The following is a 17,751-nucleotide window of genomic DNA, read 5'->3' as shown; positions in this document are numbered from 1 at the left end:
TGTGTGCAACGTGAAGCATGTGGTCATTATTTTGAGTTTAACTGTGGTTAGCCTTTGGAAGCTAACAAGCTAACATAAAAAGAAAAACAACTGCGCGACTTGACATCACCTCCAGTATTCCGGTCCCGTCCGCGTTGTTATCCTCATCTTCGCCACTCAGCACCTTCTTCAGTTTGTCCATGTAGTTGCCCTCTCGCTACCGACAAAAGCAACGCCGTGTCCGGAAAGTTTCCACAGGAGTTCGTGGGTCAGGTGGTCAAACTGAGCGAAAAAGTGAGACGACGATGTCCCCCCCGTCCCGTCCCGTCCCGTCCCCAACAGGTGGCCAGCTTCCGCCTGCAGTACCGCCGACGAACACCGGTGGCACTGTTTCTTCCGCTGCAATATTTACACTCAAGTTTGTCCTGCTTTCTCTTTGCCAGCAGAGTTTGCAAAAGTAGGCTACTTAGAAAAAGTTATTTGGGTCCAAAAAAAAGTAAAAGTAGGAGAACTGATTCAATTCGTTTACTTAAAGTAAAGCAAAAAAAAAAGAAAGAAAGCACTGCAAATTGGTTTATTAAAAGGTGTTCAATGAAAAGTAGGTCTATGAAATTGTTTTATCATTTGTAATGTGTTTTTGTTTGTTTGTTTGTTGGTTGGTTGGTTGGTTTATTTGTTTAGGTCATTGTTATGTCGCTTACAGCCATCACAACATTAAAGTTGAACTACATACTTTTTAAAAAAAAAATCTGCAGTTGTTTTGGTTAATGTGGTGGTAGCGGTGGTGTCCTCCGATGACATCCTTTGTTGTTTAATGTTTTACATATCATAAATTAGTAACTGAGCATGAGTGCCTTTTAATAAAATCAAACAAATACTTGGCTCTCATAGCCACAGATTAAAATAAAAATTTTAAAGCCAGCTACTCCAAAAAAAAGTTCACTTTCAATCATCATCCTAAGCACTTCCAGAATATCCCTGATTTTAAAATGCCAGCAAAGTCATGTTAATGAAATTGTAACGGGGATGATAATTGTTGTCCATTTTGTAATGTGTTACTTTGATTGTTACACTGTGTAGTTTCAAAAGTGGGCGAGTGTCCTTCTTGCGTATCCCCTCCCCACAACCATCGCCCGTCAGTTCATCAGGGTCTGTGAGAGTGCACATATTTAAATCAAGCATTTTTCCCCATCTAGATTAATAACGTGTCACTTAGAATACATGTGTTCAGACAGCAGATGGCGACATAAAGCAATGAGTTGTTGCTAAGACGCGGCCAAAATTTCGGTCGGTGTACTTTACACGTTACAATTACTTTGGAAATGTAATTGCTTACATTTACAAGTTACCGTGTTGAAAATGTAATAGTAGTGTAACTATTTCAATTACTTTCTCAAAGTAAAAATATATATATATACATTTGGTTACATTTTGATTACTTTTCTTAATTTTGAATGAATTCATCAAGAGGATATCGGGTGCCGTTTGTCAAGCTGCTCACGCCAAAAATATTTTGTATATAATATAAACATTTTGACACAGCTTCAAAACTTATTTAAAAAAATTGGTGTGAATTTTCAAGTCACTTTTCTGCACATTTAGAACAATATTTGTCAACTTTATAGTTAAATCCAAGTATTAAATGTTACACCTAAATCTCAAATCTAAATGTTAAATATATATCTAAATATAAATATTAAATCTAAAAATATGTTAAATATGTATATATATATATATATATATATATATATATATATATATATATATATATATATATATATATATATATATATATGTTAAACGTATAATATTGAAACAACATTTTAAATATAAATCTAAAACAAAATTAAATATAAATGTTAAATGCTAAATCTAAATGTTTTGGTTTGAACTAAATATTTAGCTAGTATGCAAATCCACACTGCCAAGAAACGGAAGTACCAAAATAAAAGATATGTGTTTGTAGCGTCGTATAACAACATTAAAAAATAAAATTAAAATAAAATAAAAAACATCTTATACAGAGAAATTGACTCTTGGAAATATATTATCACTATCTGAAATAGCAAACCAGTTATGGGAACTTTGAATGTTTAGTGTCACTTTTCTGAAGTAGTGTCACATGGAAGTTGTGGGGCGGGAGCCGGGGAAGAAAAGAAAACCAGCCAGAGACCGGTGCTTCCCACTTGCCTGGCCACCTCAGAATGCTTTCGAGAAAGCTTACGTCAGTCCTGGAGGTGGATTTGGAAAAACAAGTGGCAAGGGGCGTGAGGGGAGAAAAAAAGAACTGTTACTGCTGCTGTGGTTCATTTTTTCACCTGGGCCTATACTTAAATATAGGAAAACAAAAACTGTTCTTAAACAATTATTAAAACAATTATTTCACTCAAAAGTTAAACAAAAATGTACCTAAATAAAAGTTTCAAAACAAACAGTTGTTGAAGATTAAATGGAAATGTATTGTACTAGAAAGTTAAATACAACAGGGCAGTGATTCTTTTGCATACCACCAGAGGGAGCCCATGTACCACTATAGTGGTACTAATAAATTACCATACTTTGAGAATCACTGCTGTGCATACTGTTGAACCCCTAAAGTCAAACAATCTTTTAGAGGACCTCCAAGTTGTTTGTTAAATGGGGGAGGGGTTAGGCTGTATGGTAATGACTACATTGTTTTTTACCTCATTTTATAAGTTCCTCTCACAGGAGTTCTGGGTTTGAATCTTGAGTTTAGCCGTACTGTGTGGAGTTTACATCATGCTCTTTCCATGCGAGCGTGCGTACGTGAGTTTTTTCCTCCCATTTGCCAAAATACATGCACGTTAGCTTAATTGAAGACTAAATTGTCCATAGGTGTGAATGAGCGTGAATGGATATGAGTCTTCACGTGCCCTGCAAATGGCAGCCGAACATTCCAATGTCTATCACGCCTCTCGCTCAAAGTCAGCTGGGATAGGCTCCAGCACACCTGCAACCCGAAGAGGACAAGCACTTAAGGAAACTGAAGCAGGGATGGATAATTTGTGCTGCCTTGTTGTTCTTAAAATATATCATTCATCTACCCATCCATGCCTTCAGATATCATTTCAATGTGGAACTGATGGGCTCATTGACCAATGATTGGTCCTTTGTAAAATCAGCCCCTTCGCCATTCAGGTGCTCATTTTCATCCTCCCTGCTGTTTAAGAGTCAAGGATGACACCCAGACTCGTAAGGTGAGTCATTTATTCCGTCACTAAACAATAGGGCTGCTTATTCACTCCCATCCCATCTTGATGACTGTAACTCAGAAAATTGTCAAAACTTTGTGAAGAACCCCTCAGACCAGTCACAAAATTGTCAAAACTTTGTGAAGAACCCCTCAGACCACTCACGTGCACACCTCCTATAGCAACTCCACTAGCTGAGGGACTCCATTCACATGACTTGACTCCAGTCAGACGTAAGTCACCAATCTTAGGATTTAGGACTTGCTTGGCTAAAAACCTGAGACTTCACTTGACTTTGACTACATGACTTAATAATTCTCATCTATCTGCATTTGAAACTTTTGAACTCAAAGACAATTACTACATCTACTGCAACTTCATCTATCACTTTAAGACCCACAAAGACAGGTAAGTTTGATTAACTTCACAATTGAGATAGCTGCTCAAACATGAATTAAGCTTCATGTCGGTTATGCGTTACATTAAGAAGACAATAAAGTAATAGACAATACTGAGACTGGTTGGGGACTGTTAACATGTGATAGTGAATGTGTTTGTTCAGCTAACGAGCGCAAGTACAGATATTGGGTGCAAAGTGGCTATTGTGCAGATATACTGTACATTGTGACTCAGCAAGATTGTAGGACTTATGACTTCTTTTTCATTTAGTGGGAACTCAACTTGACTTTCTTGATTTTTGCCACAGTAACTTGGGACTTGCTTGAAACTTGAATGCTTGAGACTTTACTTATGACTTAAATAATAAATATACACACACACAAATAAATGCACATACACTAACTAAAAGTTTGGCATGTTGGGCTTTCGGGTGAAATTTTAGGATGAACCTGAAATGCACTTTAACCTTTACAGGTGAACTTAATTTGACCGTCTCTAAACTTTTGAATGCGCATGTTCAACTGTTGGAAGCCTCACAATGGCTAAGTACGATTGCTCAAGTGTTAAGCGTCGTCTTGGTTTTATGCTGTCAAAATGCAAATAGCTTCATGAAGATGACTTGTTAAATACGAGTTCTAATCTAACCAGGAAATGTATTGGTCGACTCATGGCTCAAACACCTGTAGTGAATTTTGCTGTCAACTTCACTGTTAGAGAAGAGCAAACTGATCCAGGGTACAGTCTGCCTTTTTGGAAGTCAGCTGAGTTACAGTAGTCTCCAGCTCACCAATGACCCTGAACAGGATAAGCACGACAGAAAATAGATGGATGTAACTGCGCTATTATTTGTTTGGCCATTATTTTTTCTGTGCTAGGACTGAGTGACCTCGTCTCTTCTGGCCCGGTGTGATTTTTCATTGCGTTCAAGTCACTCGTGGTCCATCAATGCAATGATTCCCAAGCACAAAATTATTTCTTTACTCCAAATATTTTATGTTTGTGCATCTATCTATGGCAGCGACAAACAGTGACAGGCAGAGCAAATAAAAGCTCTTCCACTAGATGGCAGAAGGTATATAATTACTGTACCTGTTAATCCATTTTTTGTGACATTTTTGTTCTGTGGTGTGCAGTGAGATTTTTCTAATGCAAAATATTTGCCTTGGCTGAATTAAGGTTGGGAAACACTGCATCAACGAACATGCGCACATGTACAAATACAGCCAACGCGTCTTGCGTCCAAGTGAGTAATTAGCTTATGTTTACATGAGACGTTGACCCACTTCTCAAACATCTCCAAGGCGGCCCCCTCTACCCCAAACAACAAGACTTGTGTAGTAGCGGGGGTGGAGGGGCGGTGCTTCCAGTGTGTCATATGATCAAAAAACTATTGTGACCTGATTTTGAAGCTTTATGTTTCTCAGGTTTGAGTTGAGTCATTCTAGGACACTGCTTCTGCAAGGTGGAACAAAATGATGGTCCGCCTTGCGTCTCGGACCAGGTGGGCTCAGCCAGGCGACGCAAACTCACCTTTTCTGCTCTAAATCAAATTATTCAGCGACTGTCCACGTCACTGCCATCCTCGTCTAAAAAAGACCCTTAAGCAAGAAGATGCCACAGCGTTTGCTCCAGTTGTGCTCCCTGGAGACGTGTAATTAGTGCTGCTTTGTTTGCGTACTTGCACGTGTACAACATATTCGTGCTTATGGATCCCTGAAGCTAAACAAGTCCTCGGCGAGACGTCAGATTTTGTGTTGCTTGGTTGAGTTTGTTTTGAGACCATGGGTTGAAAATATTTGTTTTTCTCATATTTAAAATGCAAGTTCCGATGTAACCCCTGCACACATGGCTACCGGTGGCCTTATTGAACAGCTGATTAGCCGCAAATATGAATCTTTGTGTGACCACTGAACTAACTGACCTCGACAACTACCTGCCACTAACTGCACACTGGCATGTGGCAAGGGCTGTCCTGCACCATCTCTGGTGCCTCCTCATCCACAAATGTTATCAGAGGTGGGGGACTCCATTCACATGACATGATTCCAAATAGACTTGGGCCGCCAGTTTTACTACTTGTGACTTGCTTGGCTAATGACTCGACTTGACTCAGACAAGTGATGCGTCGGTCACGAATGATTCATTTGATAGGGTGTCCACACTAAGCAGAAGGGGGAAGGTGGAGGTTACCGACACAGAGGACAGTGATAAAGGTTGAACCATACCGGCTTCAGGTTGTTGAGCATCATAATCTTCTGCTTGAAGCCTTTAAACCACCTGACGTTAGCACGGGTAAAGCTTTATCAGTCTCAAAAGCATCTGCTGAATCAATCTTTTTTTAAAGCTGATTTCCCGGGCAGAAAGCGTGCTGTGTTTTCATCAGTGGTTGTAGTAGCAGGCATTAAGCTGTGTGATTTGTCAAGAAGAGGTCCTGTTTCGAGAAAGTTGTCAAAGGAAAACTTCTACAATTTTGCAATGCTGCTCCAATGCTAACTGGTCAACCATGGGCAAGAGAATGATATGCTTATCAAAACTGCAAAGCCTAAGCTGTAAAATGCAGATGGCTTTACGTCTGTCTGAATGATACCTGAAACATCCTGTGTTGTGACTGAGCATGATTGCATGACTTGACTTGTGACTTGCTTAATCCAAGTCATGACTTGACTCAAATTTAGTGGGGACGAGACTGGACCTAGCACCTCTGCCTCACAGTTCTGCGGACCGGGGTTCAAATCCGACCTTGCCTGTGTGGCGTTTGGATGTTCTCCCCATGAATGTGAGTGCGAATGGTTGTTTGTCTATGTGTGCCCTGCGATTGGCTGGCGACCAGTTCAAGGTGTACCCCGCCTCTCGCCCAAAGATAGCTGGGATAGGCTCCAGCACGCCCGAGACCCGAGTGAAGATAAGGGGTACGGAACATGGGTGGATGGATGCATGGATGGATAGACTGTACATGACTTGTTTGTTTTTTACCACAGTAACTTGGGACTTTGTTGAAACTTGAAGGCTTGAGACTTGAGCCCTGAAGACATGGGAGCCTCCTGGCTGTCACTCTCTGTGATTAGCCACCAGCTGACCCAACAGCTGCCATCTAATGGCTTTTAACCTGTTTTCTACCAGAAGATGCGACACTCATCCAGACCAGCCTCTCATGTTGCACAAATGTTGTGAGCCAATACACAATAAGCAGTGATAGAGGGGGAGCTCGTTTCAAAGAGAAGCAACACGTCCACAACCAATTAGCTTCAGTCGCTGGAAATATGAGCTTTTATTGCTGGTTGTTGTGTTACTGTCTGTCACGGACAGTGTGTTACTGTGTGTGCATGCTTGAATCACAGCAGTCATCAGTGGCCACCTTGACCCAGCCTGCACCCGCTCACCGCTGACCTTGCCAGCCGCGACCATTATGTGACTCCACCCCCTGTCACCAATCACACACAGGTGACACTCGTGAACAAATCAAATGCACCCAAATTGCTATTGCCATTTCATCTCTCAGCATTGCTCCATAGTCGCCGCTTAGGAATGCTGCCTATCAGGCCAAGTACTTTGGACATTTGATTTTACCTTTGACAGAGAGCAAAGGTGCTCCAATTAAATGTCATCATAGACTGGATTTACACTGCGCAGGCTAAGTGACACAATTCCATATTCTTTGCTCTCAGGTGACAGAATTCGAATGTGTCATGGAAAAAAACATGGAATCATAAAACTTCAAATTGGAAACAGGCCTTTTTCAAATGTGGATAAAAATGGAATATGTATCGTATATCTGACAATAAAAGTGCAGCATAAATGCACAGATCATTGCCAGCTTGATGTCATCCAATTACACTCATTGGTGATTTATTCCAAAATTCAAACTGTAAAGTGAAGATAAATGTCTTATAAATTTGATACACCACAGAAATTGTTTTTGTTAACAACCCTCCCAAATTTGAGTGATTAAAAAAACGAGGCTTCAAAATCATGATAAAAATCAAGCCGTTCTCACCGTTGTGTGCATCTACGCTGAATGCGCTGAAACCATGCCTTCAACTTCAACTGTTGACTGTCATTCAAACACCTTTACTACAACATGGAAAAATGGATGCTCCTTCATCTAGCTTTTTTTTTTAATCCCTATACACAGAACGACATGTTTAAGCCGCAAACATTTTCCACACCGCGACAATGTGGCGCTTGCTGTGAAACGGCCATGACAGCGCAAAGCCCCTGTTAACATGCAACCTGAATGTCGCACTTTTTAAAATAGTTTTACCTTCTCTCTGTGACTTGCACACACTCACAGTGTGTAGATGGTGTAGATGTTGGCTGTCAAGTTTGTGGTTTGTAGTTTGCGCATTCACAGCCGACTACAAGGCGCTCTAAAGCGGCTGCGCCAGCTCACTACCTGGAGGGAGTAAGCATAGCTAGCTAGCTAACTGAACGTCACAATTGCACCTGATAACTGTTGATGCGAACGTAGGTGCTCGAGTTCTAATATAATGTGGGACGGGCGACTAAGGCTGAAGCTGAGGTGTGTCACTGGGCCCCATTTTCTTTTTTTTTTACATAGTACATAGTTCTCAATCTTTGCATGTTTTTAGCAATTATGATCTGTATAATGTATTTAGAAACAAATCTCTGAAGTCTCTTTATTGAGTCTTTAAACTGATATGGGCTCATAGTTTGTGGTATATTTAAATTTTAAATATAGGCAATTAAACAAAAATGTAAGCGGGTCATCAATTCATGGAGGACTTTGTCCCTATCCCTTGTGAGTAGGAATTACTGTCTATCTAAATAGGGGAAAAATGGCTATGGGAATGGAACACTTGGACCTATAAATCCAGCCATAAGCAAATAGGAAGACAAAATGGCGAGTGAGCCAAGCTGGGCTAAATGCTGTTTGGAAGGTTTCACACGGTGCTCTGGAATCCACACCCCGTCTTAATGGCTCCTTCTCTGCCTTGTTCACTCCATTAGCCATGAGCAGCAGGCCGAGTGCCGAGCATGAGCGCTAATTATGCCACCAGGGCTCATTAGCAGTGGTGCTACTGCCTCTTTCCCGGCTAATGATCTTGGACGCAGCAAGGGGACGCCTTTGCTCGCTTCGTCCTCGCCCTCGCTCGCCGTTCCATCAAAGACCCGAGCGAGCGTCCCGGGGTTAACGTGTCCGTTGACGTTTCCTCTGGAAGCCGAGCGCAAGCAACCTTGTTAACACCAATGGTCTCATGGTCGGACGTCACCTGCAGCTCTCAGGCGTTTCTCCTGAGAAAGGACAGTGAAACAATGCGACCATTCTTCTGGTGCCCACATCAGCGGAAGCCAGCGGGACGAGGCGGCGCTAACTCAATTTTAGCTACTGGCTCCTCACATCTTATTGGTGCGATGGAGGCCGCGGGTGATAATTGGATAACGAGCGTGTGAGACAAGTTGAGATCTAGTTAACTTCAGCGTCTGGAGGCTTCAACTGGTGTCTGTGTTGGGCCGCGGACGCCTCTAATTCTTTGTGTTTTAACACGGGTGCTAGCATATACTTACCTGCCAACGGTCAAAGGCGGGACAGAGCGGCTTGACATGCTTTGGCCTAAAGAGGGAGGACGGCTGTGTTCTGAGCGTAATAACAGTCATTTGGGGCAACGCACACCTGCTTGCTGCTTTTTGGAAAGTTGATGGACGGTGATGGATGTCCTACGCCATCACCGCCACGACCAGCTGTCCCAGTGTCATGCAACTGAAAACATTTTCTCTCTGCAATCACAGCGGCAACACGGCAAGAATCAAACGTGGCGACGGTCCCGTCACGTCACATTGCTCAATGGTCACTCTGTCTGCTGGATCTACTCTATGCCAATTTACACCTGTGATTCCCAACCACTGTACCATGAGTAAGCATCCAGCGTGCTGCAGGAAATTACCCAATTTTGCACAGTTGGTTTGAAAATTATTATCTACAACAAATAGTGCATCTTGGTTCATCTGTCTGTGACAAGCAGAACAATTGAATCCTCTTACACTAGATGGGAGAAGGTACAACGAACCTGTTTTCAACCTGTTGCCATTCATACAACAGAATAATGGCTTTGTACTCAATTAAACAGGTCCACATTTTATACCGAGTCAGTACATTTGGGAGTGTTTATACCAGATCATATACTTTTTTTGTGTAATTTTTGTTTGGTGGTGTGTGTGAGATTTTCCTAATTTATAACATGTGCCTTTGCTCAATAAAAGGTTGGGAAACTGATTTCGAGACAGCATTCCCACAGCAATTAGCAGGCAACCTATGATTGGCCAGCAGGGGGCACTGACGCCTGGTTTGGAGCTGCAGGTGAGACCCTGTCTCACCTGCAGTCACGACTGACTGACCAGGACCATGTTGTCAGTTGTTGTTGGAAAACCGGCCCGAGAGATCCCACACTTGATAGTAAAGAAAAAGAAAAATACATTTTAAAAAATCTGCATTATAGTGTGCAGTGTACTCCAGATGGCCAAAACAGCACACCACACACACAACCATATAATACCACAATGTAACCATATCATGCCACACATAACCATATTTTCGACCAGGGGCCCTTTTTTTTTTAATTTTTTTTATTAGCTGATAAATACATAAATAAATAAATAAATAAATAGGGGATGTAATTTTATACATCCCAAAGAGAATCAAAACAAAGTAATAACAAGACAACCTATGTTGCTCATGAGCGGTACGGTGACGACTGGTTATTACATCTGCCTCCCACATCCCAGAAACATGCATGGTAGGTTGATTAAAGACTCTAAATTGCCAGTAGGTGTGAATGTGAGTGCGATTGGTTGTTTGTTTCTATGTGCCCTGCGATTGGCTGGCAACCAGTTCAGGGTGTACTCCGCCTCTCGACCGAAGTTAGCTGCGATAGGCACCGGCACGCCTGCGACCCTAGTGAAGGTAAGTGGTATGGAAAATGGATGAATGGATGGAAGTTGCTCATTTGCATATATTCACGTCACTTCCTGTTAAAGTAGCATATACTGTACATGCATCTGATCAGGAGTAAGCTGACTGCTTTCAAACTGAGCCTAGCATTTGTCACAGCACACTGCGAGAATTCATTCTCCACTGTGAGAAACACGTTTTTAGACCTGCGCCTGTCGCACATTTTGGAGCGCTAAAATATTGCCCCCCCCCCCACCCCCCCCACACACACACACACACACACACCACACACACACACACACATCGAACTAATGTCCTCCCATCGCATGTGCTCAAGTGCCGACACTGATCTCAATTATTGGTGATGGGTGCCCTTTCTTTAGGCTTAAGCACCTGCCCCTGAAAATGTCAGCATACATGCCTGACAAGAATAAATACGTAGAAGAAGTTAGGCTAACTGTTAGCTTACCTGGTAACCACATTGCGGGTGCAAACTTGTCCTTGTCATTTTTATTGCGGTGGTTGACTTGAGAGACACGTTACAAAAACACTCTACACAACCAATTGATTCTCTATCGATCATTTCATATTGTTTGCACGAAAAAGGCGCTAGTTACCTATTTGGCAGAAAAAGGATTGACCTGAATTGAAACCAGATACACCCCAAAAAGTTCAGTTTTTTGGGGGGCCGTTACTAAAACAACACCCAGTGACGCACCAGCGTGCATCAGCATGAGTTGCCCCTCCCTTGATTGCCTTCATTCACATGAATGGTTACCGAGTATAATTGCACGTTCATTAGTTATCATTACTAGGACCATTTCAACCGCTACATCATTCTGTTAGCTAGCTGGCTATATTCACCCCAAAAAATGCATCTTGCCTGGATGCCATCATTTACACAGCAGCTCGGTGTCATTATTTAAATTCCCAAGTGAGGAGGCGATGCCGCAAACGAGCCAGCCGCAAGCCCGTGTTAGCTTGCGAGATAGCTCGTCATGACGTGGAAAGCCCCGCGAAGACACAATGAGATATATTCCAGCCACCAGAGGCTTTAAGCAGATATATTTTAACTGCTCAAACATGTAGAGATGTGTACGCATAAGAAAGTTGCTGGAGGAAGTAGCATCCATTTTTCAGCAGGGTTGTGTACACACCCACAGCGGCGAGAATGGCTCACTTGGCGATTTGTTTTTTTATCATTCAAATTTGGCCTGGTTGTTAACAATACTCTTTTCTGTGCTGTGTGAAATGTATAGGGCATTTTATGATCACTTGACAGGGACTTTGCCACAACTCACGCCACTGAATAATCGGTCAGGATCATCCTTTATAGACATCCGACAATCGGGCCTTTACTGACTTTGATGGCAAAGGGCCATTAGGGCTCAAAATCGGCCCGATTATTGGAATGTGTGCGCGGCAAAGGCTAACAGATACTCCAGGGGACACTTTGTAAGCACGGTAGTGTATTCGTGTTCAGACTGCACTTTGGACTCACTTTATTTTAAGGCCTGAAGCGTCTTCTCACCGTGTGGCGGCATTCAGGAGGCATGCATATGAGTAAACGCACCCTGGCATTTGGAAGCTGATGAAAAGGTTTGATACCGCCACGGTGCTATGCTTTCGCTGAATGGCGCCGAGTGGCACCAGCGCTTAGGGCGAAGACGCCCCCTCAGCCCCCCCACACCACCCCCACCCGACCCTTCACGCATCTGTTCCTATCAGCTGGGCCGAGCCACCTAATGGCTTTCCTGCCACGTCCTCGCCACTTTACATGCAGTAATATGAGTAAAGATGCCATTTAGCTGCAGATTTAAATGCCAGGAAAGGTGGGGGGTGGAAGCGTGCTGGTGAAAGGCCGCCATTCCTACGTACTACGTGCTTGACTTACGAGTGGCCCAACTTTTTGAGATACAAGCTGTTGCTCGGTGTATTTTTTGCTTTGACTTGCGAGCACTTTTTTTTATTTTTTTTATGAGCAGTAGACAGGGGCATGCAAAGGGGGTGCAGATAGTACGGTGGCGGGCTTGGCTGGGCATCAATTGGGTGTGCTTATCTACATCCCTAGCAAAGATCTCCACCTACCTCTCCACTCCCGAGCTAGCGCCGTCAACATTACAAACACGTGTGCTCTCACAGGTGGGTCTTGTACACGGAGGGAACCAATCAAAGGAAAGGGGCGGTCTTAGCCGATTAGGGACAAAGCAAACACCAGAACGAGCAGCACAATGTGCATTGAATTAAAGGACAAAAACATGATGCAAAAACCATTTCATTCGTTACATTGTATTTAATTGCATTTATGAATGTAGGGGGTTTTGTACAATACTATAGAGTGCTGTTTTCGTATTTAAAAACCCATTCGAATTTTTTTTTCTTCTGTTTTTTGGGGGGCTGCAACGGATTAATGGCATTTCCATTCATTTCAATGGGGAACGCTGATTGAAGATACGAGTGTTTTGAGTTGTCGGAATTAAACTCGTAAGTCAAGGCACCACTGTATTGTATATAGTGATGCAACCAGGTAAACACAGAGCTGATCTTTTTAGAACTGCTCAACAACATTTGTCCCCGCAGCACGCTCTGCCGAGCCCCCTCCGCCGGCCTTCCCCCTTTTTTTCCTTGTAATGGATGAAGGCTCTCCTTGCATGCAGGAAAGGTTTAATTAAATCATCGTCCAATCATAATCCCTGTTGTTAATTAAACTGGATAATTTATAAGTACAAAAGTGACTATTTATTAGCTGCTGTGCGGAGTGTAGCTGAGCATTGGCGTGCGTGCACGCTTACACTCGCAGGCCCACTGGTCCTCCCCTCCCTTCCAACCTTTTACTATTGATGCTCTGCATGATTGATAATGAGAGCGAGGCCGCGCTCCGCTCGTCTAATGGCCGCGCAATTAAAATTGCCTGTAAATGAGCCGCGGCTCGTTCCTGCTAATCTATACGACTTTGATTGAATTTGTCAGCGCTAATTGAAAAATACTGCTATTTAATGTCACCACACATCAGGACGCCTTTAATGACATCGTGTCCCAGTGACCCTTGGGGGGGCGGGGTGTGGTTGGGGGGGTTCAAGCGTGTCCTTGACTCAGCTCACCAGAGGTGGGGAGGTGTCCACTGGGGGATCCACTCAGGGTCAGAGGTCACGCGGCTACATATGATAATGTGGCATTGGCAACCATTTGATACTGACTGACACTGCAATCTATTAGTGGTGACGTAACGTGTGTTTAAAACGTGGCCTGGAATTTTCTAATTATATGAAATGGACGTTGTACTAGTGGTTAGCGCGTCTGCCTCACAGTTCTAAGGTCCGGTGTTCCAATCTGGCCTGCCTGTGTGGAGTTTGTTTGCCGGAGTACTCGCAGAAAGGCCACGGCGACCCGTGCTTGCGTGGCTTTTCACCCGGTACTCCGTCTTTCTCCCGGATTCCAAAAACACACTTCAAAGTTAAATACAACTGAACTGTCCTTAGGCAGTGATTCTTTCATGAACCACTAGAGGGAGCCTGTGTACCACTTGTGGTAGTGGGTGAAGTGGAACCTATCCCAGCTGACTTTGGACAAAGAGACGTGGTACACCCTGGACTGGTCGCCACCCAATCGTAGGCCAAACAACCGCTCACACTCACATTAGGGACAATTTCAAGTCTTCAGTTAATGTTTTTGCAATGTGGGAGGAAACTGGAGTCCCCGGGAAAAAAACACTCAAGCATGCGGAGAACATGCAAACACCAAGAAGGCCTTAGCTGGATTTGAACCCCCAACCCCAGAACTGCGAGGCAAATGTGCTAACTACAAGTACACCATACCCCAATTCAACATAAACAACGAAAAACAATAAAACAATGACAACTGAAGCGCAGAGCCTACCATTGAAGGAATACAAATATGTATATTATAAATACATAAGTAGTACAGATCAGTGGTTGTTAAAGTGTGGTACTAGTCCTAGTAATGGTATAAGGGCTCCCTCTTGTGATACATGAAAGGATCTCTGCCTATAGGTACAGTTCAGTTGTCCATCTATCCATCCGTCCGTTTTCTGAGCCGCTTCTCCTCACTAGGGTCGCGGGCGTGCTGGAGCCTATCCCAGCTGTCATCGGGCAGGAGGCGGGGTACACCCTGAACTGGTTGCCAGCCAATCGCAGGGCATATACAAACAAACAACCATTCACATTCACACCTGCGGGCAATTTAGAGTCTCCAATTCATGCATGTTTTTTGGGATGTGGGAGGAAACCGGAGTGCCCGGAGAAAACCCACGCAGGCACGGGGAGAACATGCAAACTCCACACAGGCAGGGCCGGGGATTGAACCCCGGTCTTCAGAACTGTGAGCCAGACTCACTAACCAGTCGTCCACCGTGCCGCACAGCTCAGCTGTATTAAACTAGTATAATACATTTAAACTACAAATGTATTTACCATTTGCATTAAATATTTCAGAACATTTTTTAAAAATATTTTTGCTTTTATTCAAGTACAATTTCTGTTTGTATATTTTTTACTGACTCGCTATTTAAATGTTTCCGTGGCTTTACAGTTTTAATGTTTCAGCCTGGGAAGCGGTTATTTTACCGCCTCAAATATTACAGCATACACTCAAAATCCCACAATATGGTGAATTATGCGCAGTATGAAAATGGGAACAAAAAATATCCACAATGCAATGGGTTAACAGTGATACACTGTAACAAGGGAACACTGTACTTTTTTAGAAATAAAACCTCTATCGTTTTTAATGAATACTTGGGCCTAAGGTATACCGTATTTCAATGTTGGTCACCATGGTGGTACTTGTCTTTTTTTTAAGTGGTAGTACTTCTAAAAAGTTTGAGAGCTTTTTGGAAAAAGGATGGATAAATTTAATCGTTTTCCAAAATCAATAATCAATCCCAAGTTGAACCGACGCTCACATGCACGCGCGCGCACGACCTCACACGTCACTCATCCGGCATGCCGAAGCAGGCGTGTGACGCCATCCTCCCTGACCAATCGGCGGCCGGTGTTTTGCGGGGAGGGGCGGGGCATTAACCAGCGCAATTAAACAGCGGGGAGCGCAAATTGAAATCGCAAAAACGTCTGTAGACCGGAGGAAAGTGGAGCCGCTTCGTGTAGGGGACCTCGGTGGAAGTTGCAAGCGGCTCGGGGTGGAATGCGTCTGCGTCCGGCTACCTTGAAGCCTCCGGGACTCCTACCGAAGCGTCCCGGCTTCCCCTGAAGCCCCGGGGTTCCGTGGCCCCTCCGCCGCCGCCGCCGCCGCGCAAAGTGCTTGTCGTCCGGCGTCGGTCGTTCCTATGAGTGCGGCGTCCAGTCCGCCCTTCGTGGTGATGCAGCGGCCACTCGGAAGCAGCTCCGCCTTCAGCATCGACTCTCTAATCGGGGGGCCTCCGCAGCCCAGCCCGGGACACTTCGTGTACGCGGGCTACCCCATGTTCATGCCCTACCGCTCGGTGATGCTGCAGCCGCCGCCGCCTCCGCCGCCGCCGCCGCCGCCGCCGACCGGACACCCCTCGCACCCGCATACGCACGCACACATCCCCGCGCTGCAGGGCGGCTTCTGCTCCAGCCTGGCTCTCACCTCCACGCTCATGGCCTCGCTGCCCGGAGGTTTCTCGCCGAGCCAGCAGCACCAGGACGCCGGGCGGAAGCACGCCGAGGACGCCAAGAGTTTGGGGCCGGTGGCGGCTAAAGAAGACGCGGAGACGTCGGTGCCAGCGGCCACAGGTGCTAATTCTGAATATTTCTACACTGGAAAAAAAAAAAAAAAAAAAAAAAACGTCCTTTGGAAAATTCGAACATCGGTTACCCATGATTAAAATGTGTGAAACGAATTAAAATGATTACTTTCGAGGAAAAGCGGGGAACGTGACGTCAGTAGCACATTTAATGCTGTGCAACCGATGTACACGATCAAACTAAGAACTTTTCTTTCAGGGTGGGATTGAAAATGTAATTACACAAGTCGAAAAAACATTTGACCTTTGAATTTACTCAACTTTTTTTCAGTTGGCTATTTGCATTATTTCCAAGAGGCCAGCTGCTCTGAGGAAAAAATGCATTATTATTATTATTATTATTATGAATGTATTTTATTTTGGGCTGGCTTGGCGGCCAGTCCCCGGTGTACTGCCCCTCTCGCCCAAAGTCAGCATCGGAAAGACGCCAGCATACTCAAATGTGCATTAGAAATGGGTGGCTGGAAATGAATAAATCATCACACAAATGTGCACTTTTATTTTGGTCTCACGCCAAGTGTGTGTGTGTTTCGTTTCCTCGGCAGCGCGAGGCCTGCACGCGAGTCCGGACGAGTCCAAAGAGGACGACTGCACGCGCAGAGACGAGAGCTTCTCCATGGACAGCGACGCGGACTACAGCTCGGACGACAACATGATGAGCTCCGCGGCGGCCGGGCTGGAGGACGGCCTGCACCTCCACGCTTCGTCCGGTTCGGGCGCACCGGGAGGCGCGGGCGGGGGCGGCGGCGGCGGCGGGGGTAAGAACCGGAGGCGGCGGACCGCGTTCACCAGCGAGCAGCTCCTGGAGCTGGAGAAGGAGTTCCACTGCAAAAAGTACCTGTCGCTCACCGAGCGCTCCCAGATCGCGCATGCGCTCAAGCTGAGCGAGGTGCAGGTCAAGATCTGGTTCCAGAACCGGCGCGCCAAGTGGAAACGGGTCAAAGCCGGCAACGTCAACAACAAGTCCGGGGAGCCGTCCCGGAACCCCAAGATCGTGGTTCCGATCCCGGTGCACGTGAGCCGCTTCGCAATAAGAAGTCAGCACCAGCAACTGGAGCAGAGCCGACCCTAGGACCCGAAAGAACCGAACCGGGACAGCTGACGAGAACTGGCCTCTCTTCAGTGCAAACTTTACGTTTGAGACACTCGTTTAATTCGCTTAAAAAAAGCAAAAAAAAAAAAAGCAGGCCAAAGTTTAAAACTCAAAATGTAAATGCTTTTTTTTTTTTTTTTTTTTTTAAATAAGTGCAATGGGATCAAAATTAATTAGTCAAAGGACAATAATGTTCTCATTTAAAGTGACAATGCTTGAATGAAAAAAAATATCCGAACATCAAACGAGGATGATGATGACGACGACGACGACGATGATGATGAAGACACTTTAGAGTACCGAAATCGGACCGAGGACGGAACGAACTGATTTTTTTCAACGGTTTCTTTTCTTCTCTTTTGATTTTCCCAAAGACGCTGCTAGTTTATTTAAATCCAAGTGTGATCAGTGACTTCCA

General features: G+C 44.5%; 2 protein-coding genes across 5 annotated transcripts in view; one reads left to right on the top strand and one right to left on the bottom strand.

The window, feature by feature from the left end:
• The window catches only part of LOC133481038 (vesicle transport protein SFT2B-like), a 14,619-nt gene extending 14,264 nt beyond the window's left edge, over positions 1 to 355 (bottom strand). Inside the window, exon 1 of one of the 3 annotated variants that reach the window (XM_061779933.1) lies at positions 110 to 355. In XM_061779933.1, coding sequence (XP_061635917.1) covers positions 110 to 147 — 38 coding nt within the window. In that variant the 5' untranslated portion in view covers positions 148 to 355. The remainder of the gene's footprint in view (positions 1 to 109) is intronic. The other 2 variants (XM_061779914.1, XM_061779922.1) reach the window with 2 other exon arrangements.
• gbx2 (gastrulation brain homeobox 2) overlaps positions 1 to 17,751 on the top strand; it is a 21,354-nt gene extending 3,603 nt beyond the window's left edge. Inside the window, exons 1-2 of one of the 2 annotated variants that reach the window (XM_061779899.1) lie at positions 14,939 to 16,229; positions 16,786 to 17,751. In XM_061779899.1, coding sequence (XP_061635883.1) covers positions 15,800 to 16,229; positions 16,786 to 17,312 — 957 coding nt within the window. In that variant the 5' untranslated portion in view covers positions 14,939 to 15,799 and the 3' untranslated portion in view covers positions 17,313 to 17,751. Of the gene's footprint in view, positions 1 to 14,938; positions 16,230 to 16,785 lie in introns of those variants that run through there. The other variant, XM_061779908.1, reaches the window with a different exon arrangement.

Source organism: Phyllopteryx taeniolatus, chromosome 1 (genome assembly GCF_024500385.1).
Source record: "Phyllopteryx taeniolatus isolate TA_2022b chromosome 1, UOR_Ptae_1.2, whole genome shotgun sequence".
Lineage (NCBI taxonomy): Eukaryota > Metazoa > Chordata > Actinopteri > Syngnathiformes > Syngnathidae > Phyllopteryx > Phyllopteryx taeniolatus.
The sequence above is the reverse complement of the archived record's forward strand: the minus strand, read 5'-3'. Positions and strand labels throughout refer to the sequence as shown.